The 13,962-nt window shown below is 41.5% G+C and overlaps 1 protein-coding gene across 3 annotated transcripts; it reads left to right on the top strand.

Annotated features, from left to right (window-relative positions):
* Positions 1–387: 387 nt before the first annotated feature.
* arfip1 (ADP-ribosylation factor interacting protein 1 (arfaptin 1)) lies at positions 388–13,159 on the top strand. 3 transcript variants are annotated; one of them, XM_068588980.1, is made up of 10 exons: positions 388–623; positions 1,971–2,350; positions 5,775–5,876; positions 6,277–6,385; positions 6,934–7,035; positions 8,443–8,555; positions 8,781–9,002; positions 9,967–10,124; positions 10,652–10,826; positions 10,932–13,159. In XM_068588980.1, exons 2-10 carry the CDS (start codon positions 1,973–1,975, stop codon positions 11,085–11,087), a joined length of 1,515 nt encoding a protein of 504 aa, XP_068445081.1. In that variant the 5' UTR covers positions 388–623; positions 1,971–1,972; the 3' UTR covers positions 11,088–13,159. The 3 variants fall into 3 exon arrangements, with proteins under 3 accessions (XP_068445081.1, XP_068445080.1, XP_068445079.1); XM_068588979.1 differs by lacking the exons at positions 1,971–2,350; positions 6,934–7,035; XM_068588978.1 differs by lacking the exons at positions 388–623; positions 6,934–7,035 and having other exon boundaries at positions 2,188–2,350.
* Positions 13,160–13,962: the final 803 nt, after the last annotated feature.

The raw sequence follows: 13,962 nt of genomic DNA, 5'->3' as shown, positions 1-13,962 counted from the left end.
ATAACAGTAATGGCATGCATTGCCTGTGATATTTGTCTGTAATTACACAATTAGAGTTTGTGTGTTGGTGTTTTTATTTTATGCTTAAAAAAATTTCTCTGCGGTTGCATGTTAGTTTAAAGTTTAAATGGATTTGACCGTTTCTTATTGAAAATGTATGAACTTGTACATGTGCAATTGTTGAATACATACTTAGAATAAAACACTATTTTAAAGACTAAGACTTGACCAGCATACTAGCCTGTTTATTGTCGTGTTTTACCTCAAAAGTTTAACTTGGTTATGGAACAATGTATTTTTAACTTATTTTAGACCTTGGACACAACCTTGCAATGAGCATATTTGAACAGCAGGGGGGGCTCGCGTGCAGCATAATTTTCGCAAACGATGCGCTGCGTGTCTGATGACAGCCGAGGGCCCGCACATTGGGTCAGTCTTTCCGGGGTTCAAACAGCAAGTCCTTCGTTTATCACGCAGACTGGACGACCATCGGCGGTGAATTGGTAGTATACACATACAGCATTAGCGCCATAGCGCCTTGTCGTCACCGAGGGTCTGAACCGTTACAGCGGCTAACCGTTCGCAGCTAACTAACCTACATAGTTAGCCACGACAGCACACAGGTGAGTTAACGTGTTGACCAAAGTTTTGAGCATCGTCGTTCCCTTGTGGCGTAGAGTTGCACACCTGAGGAAATAGTCTTATAGCAGCCATTTAAAGTGCTTTTATTGAAGTTTTGGTCCGCTGTTTAGCTAGCTTAGGACAGCGTTAGCGAACACGTCAACAGCTCTGATGCTCGTTAACTAGTGGACATCGTTAAGCTAACGGGCTGAAAGGGGTGGAAACTACCGTCACGTTTGTCCGCTGTTTGCTTTTCGAATAACCCTAACCATGCAATAATAACGATGGCACTTAATTATAGGACATTCATAAGTGTTTTTATTACTTTTTGGACGCCCTTGCTAGTCACGTGACCGTGCTGCAACAGGTAGGCTAGCTAGTTGTTTAAACGTGAGAGGCAGTTCCGGGGTGTGAAGTTAAAGAGAGAAACGGTGCAAATGTAGTGCATATGTCAACTGGACGAATAATAGCATCTACGTCGTTTCGTCACTAAAGTACCCAACCTCACTTAGCAATCGCTGTGTCATATTTTACTGCAGGGAGCTGAAAACCAGGAAATTCCCACTTCAGCATTGCCTTGCCAGCACTAAGCTCCCATGTGTTCACCTGTGTCCAAGGCGAGGGTTGCTTTGGTGTTTTAAGTGACTGCCGATATGTGTTTGTTTGTACAGGTCTTATTAATGAAGCATTGAGATCAATAAATCCGGCACAAAAAAAAGATAAAGTAGTCTATATCACAAAGAAAGGCAAGTTACAAAGTGATGAAACCAACCAAATGGTGTTAGATAGAAATAAGTCTTTGCAGGATGTGAGCCAAAATGATCTATCTATTTCTATTTGTACATGTTTTGTGTGGGTGGGTTTGGCCAGTGCTCTATGGATGCATATATACATTTCATAGGCATAGATACTGCAAACAGCAGTATCTAAACAATCAAGTATTGAATATGTATCTATTGTACATACATATCTTTTTACTCACAAAGCATAATTATTGTTAAACAAAATGAGCAAGGAAATACATTGTTTCCAGATAGTGTCACAGCATGGCTGGAATAGTCAAAACATATTTTTCTAAAACAGTCCTGGAACACTTTTTAAATCTAGATGCTCAGAAAAAACAGCAATAGCAATACCTGTTATTAAACGACCCTCTGTGCTTTTGAAATGAAAACATGCATGCCGAACAAGCACTGAGACTTTAATACAATAATTATACATTAACATACAGGCTTAACATGGGAGTAGGTTTGTATTTCACTCTTTTTTATTGTACTGTATTGGTGCAGTCCAAGCAGTCAGGTGGCTTGCTAGGACCCATTTATACCCTTTTATTTGTCTGTTTTCAGGTATGTCTGAAATTAGTCTTGAGGCTGAATCGGGGAAGAACTCAACCGAGGACACTGAGATGGATTGTGAGGGGGCTGAAAAATCGGATGAGAGTTTGAGTGAGGATGAAAAACCGGAGAGTGTAGACGACAGTGACGGGCAAAGAGATGACAAAGACGATGTGCTGTACGACATTGACATTGACAGCACTGAAGAAAATGCAGAAAAGAACGTTGACGAGGCGGATGAGGGCATTCAGAGGGGGGGTGCAGTGATGTGCAGTGACAGCGACGCTGCACACGCGTCTGACAGTGTAGAAAATGGGGGACAGGAGAAAGATCATCATGTTGAAACCGCTGAAACATCGGAGGAAAGTGGAGATTCTCACACTGAAACAAAGGTGATGTTTACCGTCACTTCGGACTCTCAACCTCTCTGAGCGCTTCCTCACTGTGCTTGTGTTCATGTTGCTGCTCCGATTTTTACTTGCCCTGATGGTGGTGGTCTCTTTTCCATACAACCAATTTATTATTGAATTGACTTTAGTTGTGAAGCTTTCTTTCACATAATCAACAACATGAACCTGAGTCATAGCTCAAGAGATTGAGTTTGTTTCTCTCCGGTAGACGTGCCTCAGATGTTCTTCTGCTTTGCTGGAGGTTTTAGAAAAAAAAATGTGTATCTATATATTTATATATATAGATATATAATTAGTTGATGTAGCTGTCGTCTGTGTTGATGGTGCAGTTGGTGGCTTTCTTTCTTTTACTTGTGTGTTGCTCTGTGAGGTGCCTTATGTGTTTGGGCACGATCAAGGGTTCATACATTTCTTCTGCTTTGTATTAATGCTGGCTTATCTCAAAGTGATTGTTGAGAATGAAATTTTTTTCTTTATTATCATGAAATCTCTATGGATATATGTATTAAGTATAGTCGGTAAGTATGCACTTGTATACATTTTGCATTGTTTTGTTTGTACCTGATGTGTAAATGACACCACTTCCTCCTCACAATGTTTCCCTGTTTGTAAGTTAAAACTCTTGAATTCTGCATACCGTCAAACGCGTGACTGGGTAAGTAAAACAGATTTGGAGTCCCGACTGCACATTCTCTGGCAGTCCCACAATCCTTGCGTTGCTGGAATGTGTGACTTCATGTGCTGTTGATTCACATTTTGTGTTTCAAGGCCAATATTACACATCAGATGTCAGGAATTTAAAAAGCAGACGTTTTTGTAAACGCCTAACCCTTCATTTCTAAGCTATAAATGCATCACAGTTGTAACCCAGACTTGTCAGGTATTACGTTCAGATGCGTTTTCCATCCTTTCCGTCTGCAGCTTAAACCCGGCATTGTCCTACTTGGCTGTGTCACGGTCGTCTGTAGTTTGAGAGGCAAGCCATGATTCTTTCCTCTTCAGCTGACGCAGCTAATTGGAGCAATTAAGTTATTGTTGTTGTTCTTCCCTCCCCCGTCATTTTCCCACGTATCCAGGATACAGAACTGTAGGGAACGGCACACAATGACTTACCACACCGTGCGTTTTCAAAGGCTTGAATCATTTGCGGCCACTTTGCTCCAGCAGGATGACATTATGAGCAAGCTGCCTCGCAGAATGTCTGTAGATGTTGGGTTGGGTCGTGTTGGCTTTGAGACTCCTGGTTATCCCCGGCTGAATCAGTCCCAATGCAATATAAGAAGCATCATAAATTGAGAAACAGGCTAGTTCTGCAACAGCCGCAGCTAATTTAAAAGAAAACAAGAGGTGCTTGTCTGCAAAAGTCATTACAATCGGATTTCATTTACACCCTGTTTTTAGAAATGCATGGAATCAGAGATGTGTCTCTCCCAGACGACCTGATTGTACTGGATGTCTGATGATTATCAGGCAGGAGTTTATCTGCAGGAGGCCGGACAAGCCTACCAGTGCATGTCTGCATGCGGGCGTCATATGGTCTTTTAAGTATTTATGTGTCTGTCACATGCCCCAAAGTGAAGTCTCTGTTGCACATGCAAACATGAAACCTTCTCTTTGGTCTTTTTTCAGTACCTTTTTATATTGTGGTTATACATGTAGGACTTCTTTTGCTTCTGGATTTATGAGATGTTGGGTTGGCTTCGAGAGAGCTTGATATCGGCAGGTTCTTGACCAGTTTTAACCTTTTTTATAAACACACACAACCGGTATCAGATGACACATTGTGATAAAAAAATGTTTTTGTCTGTCATTTTATGATCTCATGTCTCTACATTTTTTTTAAGAGTTAACTTCCTTATCGTCCTTTTCTGTGTTTTTCTTTAAGTTTAGTATTATTTAATAAAATTGAAAGCTGGAATCCAATATTAACCCAGTACTTTAGAGAATTTAAGCTGTCGCTAAATACGTCCTCCTAGCTGTGATATGAAATGTGTTATTATATAAACCCATGATTTAAACTTGCTTTGTGTTTTCCCTATGCGAGCAGCATGCAGAAACCAGTCGGTCAGTGTAGACGAGTCACAGATCTCGTTACCTGGTGATCTGGTAGCTATTTGCATTATTTAAGACACCTGTATCTGAAGGAGCTTGTTTAAAGAAGGACATTCTGATTTAATGATTTATTATACATTGTTTCTGTGTCAGCCTCGTTGGCTGGTGTGTCATTAATCCACATTAACCAGCTTTACACTCTCAGACCTCACAGAGCTCTCGCATGTAAAGCTTTTACAGTGTTAGGTCAGTGTCCTAGTTCCTAAGTCCACAGTGATTAGGCCGTAAATTGTACTAAAACCAACACAGCTGCATCTTCAGCCTGGAACTTTCAGACGTCTAGTTTATTATAGGCTGAACAAAACTCATCCACAAACTGTTGTCTCCGCCCCGAGGCTCGGTACGAGCCAACATGTAAATGTGCGTCTAAGTGAACTAGTGTGTCACTGTTCCATTTTAATCCACAAGCACAAGTAGGAGGAACTATGATTTGTATGTTTCCCTAAAGATTGTAGCTCTTTCCCTTTTGATCGTTGATTATATTCAAGGTCAAAGAGAATTTTGTTCCAATGCGTGTGGCTACATTACAGGATCTTTCTGAGTTGGACCACAAAATGACCAGTTATAAAAACACGACACACCGGGTTTAATGTGGGGAGGAGGGAAGTAATTGATGTCACTGTAAAACGTAAGGCCTTGTCTCTGCTAGGAAAGGCTGACATGAACGTGCCAACAAGGAAACAAATGCTGTCCAAAACATCGCTGTGGGGAACAGCAGATGTTTGGAAATAACAGCTTGATTCCCTTTTTTTTGTTTTGCATGGGTGGAGACGTGATGCACTAAAACCTTACAACGCATTATATCATGCGTTTACAATTCTCCACTAGATAAAGAATGCATGCTAGTTGTTGCACAAGAACCTCAGCTATCCTGGTAAATGATGTAATGAGGCATCACAACTGACTTGTACCTCACTACGCTCTTTGTCCTGAAAATTGATGACAGATATCAAAAAAAGAGGGCAGATTTACCAGAATACAGACTTGTTTATTGCAAACATTTTCTTGGGGGTGGCACAGTTTAGCTGAAATCAATTATGTTGCTGTCACTAATATAGTTACCCAGATATCACTTTCATGTCATCACTATTTGGAAGCCACAACTTTAATTGCCAACTGTGGTTTCCTGATTTCCGCCATAGCTGTGTCCACAAGATGGCAGGCCACCACTATTGCGTCCTATTGTGTGTCTTGGATCCTGAGTCCTCTTTTCTTAACGTGGGGTCTCCCTCTTTGACGTTGTTCAGGAAAGTTTTCCAGAATAACCCGCTTCATGTCACCCTGTTTGTTACAGGAAGGCACAATGACTGAAGAGTCCCATCGAAGCTCAGCCGCTGAGATCCCAGTCACCAGCAACGGAGACCTGGATCAGAGCCCTGAGACCGTATTCCAGAGGGTAAGGGCTTTGTTTTGAGAGCAGCATCTGTGTAATTGTCGATATGACTTCACTGAACTTTGACGAGGTCATTCAAGTCCTTACTTATGAAGATTGTGTTTGTAACAACAACAGAACCCTTGTTATGTCTGTCAAAGTTAAATATCGTTCACCTATCATTAAATTGGCTCATTGTAATATTGAAAACTCTGCTTCTGGATGAAACTGTACAGTGCAAACAAATGGGTACTTTGGCGTTGTATGCTAACTAGTAGGACTGCAACGATTAACCATAATTATCTAAATAAATCAGTTTCATTCATGTCCATGAAATATCAAAACACACTTCATTCAAAGTGCAAAACGTTTCCCGTCTGCTCGGAAACCACTAAACTTTGTATTTATTCATTCTTTTCCACAGGACTCTTTCCCCAGTGGCCCCGGGGCCCCAAACTTTTCAGAGTCCTGCGTCACCTCTAGCAACTTTGCTTCAACAACGGAGGGCATCATTGAGTCACGGCCGTACAAAGGTAACGCATCTCTCCCTCAGTGTGTGTGTGTGTGTGTGCGCCGTTTCCTCGCTCACCGTTTATCTGCTTTTCTTCGCAGCGTTCTGTGTTTTTACGAACGATCTTTCTCTCCGCGTACATGCAGCGCTCCACTTTTTTTTGTTTTGTTTTAATCTCGGTGAAATTTGAAAGGCAGACATTTGAATTTGTAAAGGTTGAACATCCAATTGAATTAAATGAGTTTCCTCTGATCTCCGCGTTGTGACCCTCCTCTCCTTTTCATCATCATGCCCTTGTTACAAATGCAAATAAGAAAATCTCCACCATAGACTGGGGAGCTGTTGTCGCCCGTCTACCACCATGTTGCCATGGCTATTTTCCATGTGATTCACACTGTGGTTGAGCTCGGCTTTTGTTCATTAACGCGTTCATCTCTGCGAACACGGAGAGAGCCACCGCGATAAGGGAAAACGCGCTCGGGAAATCAACGTGAATGAGAAGTTCCCGCTTGCGCTTGTGGAGGCCGGATGGCGACGTACTAATGAATCATAACTCTGAATATCTCCCAGGGTCAGCAAGCCTGCCCGCGTCCCCCGTGGCACCTGTAGCGCCCAGCTCGGCTGTTGCTAGCCGCCTGGCGCGCTCTCCCAGCGATAGTCAGGCTGAGAAAGGTACCGGCGGCGAAGGAGTACGACTCGGACAATACTGACTTGTCCCCCATGTGCACACACTGAACTCACTGAACTCACCGCAGGCCTGTCGTAGCTTTCTTTGGTTTTCATCAGTTTCTTACCTGCTCCTTGTTCCCACAGGCTGCACTCCATTCATAATCAAACCTTTCATCTCCTTCTCCTTCCTCGTTCATTGGCTCGCCAGACTCTGTCTTTGCACAAGTGTGGGCTAACTGAAGTAGTTTTCTGCTCTGCAGTGGCTAATGAAATGCCCTTCACACACCCCCGTAGAGTCATTTTTCCGAGGATCTACGTCTCAGGATTTCTTGGTCTGATGAAACCTGTTGGTGCCTAAAGCATTTGCTTGGCTGGGAAAAGCACTGCTTTCACACTTAATCACAGTGGGTTTTCCTGCTTGTAACCTTTGTCCTTGCAAAAGTTCGCACCCATACTCTCCCCTCGTCTCTCTCTATGGTGTCTCGAAAGTGACAAATATCGGAAAAGGTCGTCAGACAAAAAATATATAACAGAATACATCCATAGATCCTTTTTAAAAAGAAGTATACATTTTGTTTCACTCTGCCTTTTAACCTCCTTCAGTTGGTGGCAAAAATCAGTTGATAAAGTAAATAAAAATTTTATAAAAAAACCACAAGTAGCTAAACACATTGCGCATTAGCTTCCTGGCTGAATCCAACTTTCTTTAACAACCTTCAGCAGTCGGTGCTCACAATTGTAATCAACCATTTTTATCTGGTAAGGAAATGTTTTTTTTTTCTATTTTTAGAAACACACACAGTATTTTCATTATTTAAAAGGACAGTGTGTAAGATTTGGTGGCATCTAGCGGTGTGGTTGCAGATCGTGAGAGGCTCTAGTAAAGTAGGAGTCTGTGTTTGGTTTGTCTATAACTGTAGAAACGTGGTGGACTACGTAAAGATAATAGTGTGTGTATAGGTTCCCCGTAATGCTGCATACTGGCCCTTTTAACTAACTGTATTATCATGATTTATTCAGCTATATATATTTGACTTATCTGACAACCTTTTCAACTATATTTTGTCAGTCTCTACGCTCAATATATTCCAGCATTTCCCCTCTATGCCCAAACCTCATTAAAGCACTTTTCCTCACTTATACCATGACTGTTTTTTTTTTTTAAATGGTAAGTCATGACTAATTGTATTTTGATTGTTCATTGTGATTGTAATAACCATAGATGTCACCAGTGTCTTCTAATGCCTCAAATTCAGTGTTGAAGTTGTAGTGTTAACATGGAAATCTCATCACACTGTTTGATGATTATAACGCCTTGAATTGTACCTCCCTTCATTTCCACCACAGCTCTGTAGCCTGCAAACCCAATAACTTAATTACCCACTAAGTGAATGACTTTTAATTGTCCAGGCGCGATGAATGAACAGCCAAAGAGCGGAGCAGTGGTCCTTTCAGATGACTTAAAGAGCCCAGCCATGGAAAAACTGGACCTAGTGAGGAAGTGGAGCATCAACACATATAAAGTAATCCTCTCTGTCCCTGATTTCTCTTTTTTTTATGTCTCTCCTCACCCTGCTTTTTCTCTCATCCTTAGTCCCAATCTTAATCTCCTCTCAGTTCATTAGGGTGTTGGCAGAAAAGTGAACTGTGCCCCAAACTGAAATAATCCTTCTCGTTTTTTTTATTTTGCTGTAGCGACTCCCACCGGCCCCTCTTAATGTTTTTAAAAATCGCTCTGTCCTCTGCAGTGCACCAGGCAGATCCTGTCGGAGAAGCTGGGTCGAGGCTCGCGGACCGTGGACATGGAGCTGGAGGCTCAAATCGAAGTCCTCCGCGACAATAAGAGAAAGTACCAGAATGTGATCAAGCTGGCTCAGACGCTGTCCAGTCAGCTGTCCCAGATAATGCAGACGCAGAGGCAGCTGGGCGACGCCTTCGCCGACCTCAGCCTCAAGTCACCTGAACTGCACGTGAGTCCAAGTATTCAGACGCCTGGTCATCAATCAGATTGCTTTAATGGGAAGCGGCGCGTTCTCTTACTCAATTAAGTGTCCCAGAAAGAGTCCTAAAGTCATGCAGAACTAGGGGTGAGAATCACCAGAGGTCCCACGATACAATATCGTCCCGATACGATATTATCGCGATACATTGAGTTTTGCGATGTAATGCGATTTATTACATTTTTTTTCAACCGCAAATTGTCCCCAAAGGAAAACTTTGTCAACACAAAATAAGTTGATTTTATTATTCATTCTAGGACCAAAATGTTTAGAATTCATCAAATAAAAGATGGATACTCGGCTTCCGTGTATCGATACAATATCGCCACGCAAAATATCGTGATACTATGCTGTATCAATTTTTTTCCCCCACCCCTGTGCAGAGCGTGAATTGGCTTCAATGGCAGTAAAATATCGTGCTAAATTCAAGTGTGGATCCACTTCCTGAGTCCTCTAAGTATGTTAGATGATTTATCTTTATTTCTCCATTCAAATACCATTTTCGTATTTGATTGAGTGCCTTCGTAGTGACATTGTAGAAATATAAGTGTGTATTTTGTATCTTGGACATTAATGCTCTTCTGGGAATTTTGTGCATTAGATTTATTGTTGCAATTGTCGTATTTGTATTATTGTAATGTTTTACTGTTGCAGTTATTAATCTTTATGCCTCTGCGACAGCCGTTGCCGGCTGCATTATGCTTTTTGTTTGTCCATTCGTCCGATCCATTGTCATTTATTCAAAAGGGAATTTCATCAAATTTAAAACAAATGTCCCCGTGGACTCGAGGGTGACATGATCAGATTCTGAATTATTGTGTCACCCTTATAGTTTTGATACCCAGGACCAGTTATGATGTTGGCACCACTGAGGGCAACAATGCTAAAAAAAAAAAGCAAAATTCCCTAAAGCTTGTTTGACTTTGTTCTTCAGGAGGAGTTTGGTTACAACGCTGACACCCAAAAGCTTTTGTCCAAAAACGGAGACACACTGCTGAGTGCCATCAACTTTTTCATCTCCAGTGTGAACACGCTCGTGGACAAAACGATTGAAGACACCCTGATCAATATCAAACAGTATGAATTTACCAGGTATGTAATGCATGATCATCTCCAAACCACGAGATCGTATCTCACCATCAGGGGAGACGGTTTCAGCCCTGGTTGGATTTTTTGTGAGATCCAAAACATTTTGCCTTAAAAGATCCCTATAGAAACTCTACTGTCCTCCCCTCAAGCACTGTAAAGTGTGTTGATTGTGTTGTCTTCTGCAAGAACAAAACCTTATGTTTGCTTTCGTAACAAATGCCACATTCTTAACAACACAAATGCCCTCTAAGTCTTAATGCTAGCTAACATGTACACTCTCATACAGTCAGGCCCTTCATGATAATGCATCTGCACAGACATATTCAAACTATACATGTGAACGAATGCATATTAAAGCTGTTCGTTTGTATTCTTTCATACAAAAAATACATTTTTTCATGCAGTGTTCAGTCACATTTGAACATATCCTCGAGATCTCACAGGTCTCATAAAGAAGTGTAATGCATTTATTTGATTTCTAACAGTCTGGGCCCCGATAGTGATGTTTGTTTTGAATACCGCACGTCTAGGGTCGAGTACGACGCGTACCGCACGGATCTGGAGGAGTTGAATCTGGGGCCACGTGACGCCACCACCATGCCCAAGATCGAGCTCTCCCAGCAGCAGTTCCAGGTCTACCGCGAGAAGTACGAGAAGATGCGGAGCGACGTCTCCGTCAAGCTGAAGTTCTTGGAAGAGAACAAGGTCGGCTACAGAGTTGTTCTGCTCGACGTACCAGCGCCGACGCGGCGGCTTTACGTTCCAAGTCTGCTCACGGTCTCTTTATTTCCCATTCCTGTCCCCAAACAGGTGAAGGTGTTGCATAACCAGCTCATCCTGTTCCACAACGCCATCGCTGCGTACTACGCCGGAAATCAACAGCAGCTGGAACAGACACTCAAGCAGTTCCACATCAAGTTGAAAATGCCAGGTGGGGACAGTCCATCTTGGCTGGAAGAGCACTAATCACTCCGTTTGAAGCCACGGCGGCTCAGTTTGACAGGAAATGTCAAATTCTGCAAGATCCTTCCTCCTCTCCCCCCCCGCCCCTCTTCAACTTGACTGTAACTGCCTTTCCAGCTTTCACAATTGTAAATCTTTTAACTCAATACGCAAAATGGTAAAAACAAAACAAAAAAATCCTACAATCCTTTTACTCTTGTTGTTAAATCATCGTTTTCATCTTGCAGTGATTTGAAATCATAGGATACGCACTTTTTAAACTTGTTTGATACATCTGATGAACAGGAGTTGCTGCAGTCAACACGTTTGGAAGCTGTAAATGGCCTTTTGCAATCCAGCGTCTGAATGTTGTTCCTCAGCACAGCGGACGTGTTGGATCTGTACGGACAGCTACGGGATCCAAATGACTGCCGGCTCCACATAATTTACAGTACTCTTATCGGTCGACTGAGATCTCGACGAATACTCTATGAAAGTCTAATCCGGAGGCTTGAGGAGACTCTGAACATGAATTCTCTCATTCAGATGGATGGATCATGCATGCAAACTGGCCACCAAACTCTGCTTTAAAGTGGTAGTTGGATATTTTGAGGAAAAGCGCCCATTTGCTTTTTCTTGCTGAGAGTTTGTTCAATATAAAACAGACAGCAGCAGGTTAGCTTAGCATAAAGGCTGTAAATGGTTAGCTGTCGGGGTAACCCGACTCTCTCCAAAGGTGAACGACGTACAGCCTCCCAGCACCGCTTAGGCTCACCAATATGAAGACCAAAGGGTGAATAAGTGTGTTTCACAGAGACGGGCTAACGGTTCCCCCTCTGATTACAGTCTTTATGCTAAGCTAAGCTAACTATCTGCAAGCAGAAGCTTTATATTTAAAGTGCAAACATGAAAATGGTTGATCTTCTCGTCTAACTCTCGAAGTAAAAACAGATGAGTATTTCCCAAAATGTAAAACTATTTCTTTATATCGATATGTGAAAATCATGTTTATGTCTGTTCACAACAAACGCTGCACGTTGTGATATGATTATGCTGACGGGATGCTACTCCTAATCGATATTATTCTCTGTTTGGCATGTGACTGAATGGGTAAAAGTGTTCGATTCTCTTCCATCCCCAGAGAAAAAAAATGAAGGACCAGCCTTATGTGACTAAATGTGCCTTAAATTCTTGAATTTTTGTTCTTCTCTTCCCTCCTGTGCTTCGATATTTGATCTTATGGTTGGGGAAGAAAAAAAATTCGCTTTTACTTCCGGTTTTCATGACCAACTCAAAGGAAGAGACTGGACCAAACACACTCTCAGAGGACCGTACAGTTGGAGCCTGTGCAACTGTACACGTTTAAACACTCAACACAACACACATAGGATATCTGTGTTAAACACTCCAGCAACATTCAGAGAGTCTAAATGTGTCGTTAAGGCTTGCTGTTCTCAAAGATATTTATCCATATTGCACACGTGCACATTGATGCATTTCAGACTAATTAAAAGAAACTGTATATGTGAGGTGAGAACCAAAATATGATTAATGTTTTGTAAATTTGAAAAGACCGGCATCCTTTCGTCAGAGCTGCAGAACGGTTTGTTTCATTTCGGCTATAAAAGTATATTTTCTAAAGAGGACATGCGCTGTTCTGGATATCCAGCTGTCACGTCCTCAACTTTTGTGGATTTGTACTTTTCCTATGGCTCACCATAGCGGTTTGTGAGTGTGAATCTTGTACAACAATCTATTGTTTCCCTGAAATAGACTGATATATATTTGTAATTTTCTCTATTTTACCTTGTAGTTTACAATCAATGCTTTGTTTTGTTTTTTTGTTTTGTTTCTCCTGAAGACCTATAGAATGATGTGCTAGTACTAGTATTTGCTACTCGGTCTTTACCTTTTTGTAATGATAAAACATTAACAAATGTTGAGCTGAGAAAAGGATTTGGAATGTTGTGTAAACTCTTTTGGGGAAGATTAAAGTTTCTTTTCTTTATCATCTCGTGGTGTTTTGTAGCAGCTGTTTGTGTGGAAAGTCACCACCAGGGGCCAACAAAGAAGCACCAAGCGAGAAGACGATGTCACTGAGGGGGCAAGAAAAGCTTCTGATATGCCCCGATGAAATATTACAATTATGTTTAGAATAAACCTTTTGCATTCATCCTCATCCTCTTTTTTTGTTCAGCTGTGGTTTTATAGTCTGTTGACCTGTGGATTATAAATGACTTGTGTTTACTTAAGTCCAGGTGCTTTTAGGTTTCCTTTTTCCTTTTCTTTTTTTTTAGGTTTTCATGATCACGACCCCGCCGCGCCCTCGGGTATACACTTGACAGGATCTGGTTAATCCTCTGGAAAGCCTCGGGGATGTTGGTCGGCGACTGTGTTGAGGTACTTTGTCAATTAAATTATCAAATAGATTTCCTTTCATCAGACTCACAGCAGCAGGTTAATGTTTCTCAGTGGCTGCAGTCTTCAGACGTCAAGTCATAACGGCGATTTAAAAAAAAAGCAAAATGCTTTATTTGTAAATTTAATTTGGTAACCTAACTATTTCCATCTATTTTGTTGCTCAGTAATTTGTGCATGGATGGAAAAATGTACATTTTTACGTGGGAAATGCATCTGGTCCAATATTTTTTTTTTTTTTTCAAACGTTATAGTGTTTTTGATTTTGTGCCAACGTGAAAGTGAACCCCCTCGTCTCCAGCCGGTCAACCCGAGTGGACTTGTGAACCTTTTTTCCTGTGAGAGAAAAAAAGCTTCATAAGTTGTAAAATCATGATATTTAAAGCAGCGATTAACTTATTTAGGTCACTAGTGTAAAACAAAACAACATTTTCTTGGAAATTGACCTTTTCTTCTCCAGTAAACCCCTGAATCCTCTCCT

Source organism: Clinocottus analis, unplaced genomic scaffold, assembly GCF_023055335.1.
Source record: "Clinocottus analis isolate CAN_PGR_092001 unplaced genomic scaffold, fCliAna1.0.p SCAF_22, whole genome shotgun sequence".
In the NCBI taxonomy this organism is placed as follows: Eukaryota; Metazoa; Chordata; class Actinopteri; order Perciformes; family Cottidae; genus Clinocottus; species Clinocottus analis.
This window is presented reverse-complemented; position numbering and strand designations above follow the sequence as displayed.

Bases quoted from the DNA above. Each gene is read 5' to 3' on its own strand.
- arfip1 (XM_068588980.1), top strand. From the start codon at position 1,973: ATGTCTGAAATTAGTCTTGAGGCTGAATCGGGGAAGAACTCAACCGAG. The intron at 7,036-8,442 runs GTACCGGCGGCG...TTAATTGTCCAG, and splicing joins CGATAGTCAGGCTGAGAAAG to GCGCGATGAATGAACAGCCA. The intron at 10,125-10,651 runs GTATGTAATGCA...CCGCACGTCTAG, and splicing joins AAACAGTATGAATTTACCAG to GGTCGAGTACGACGCGTACC.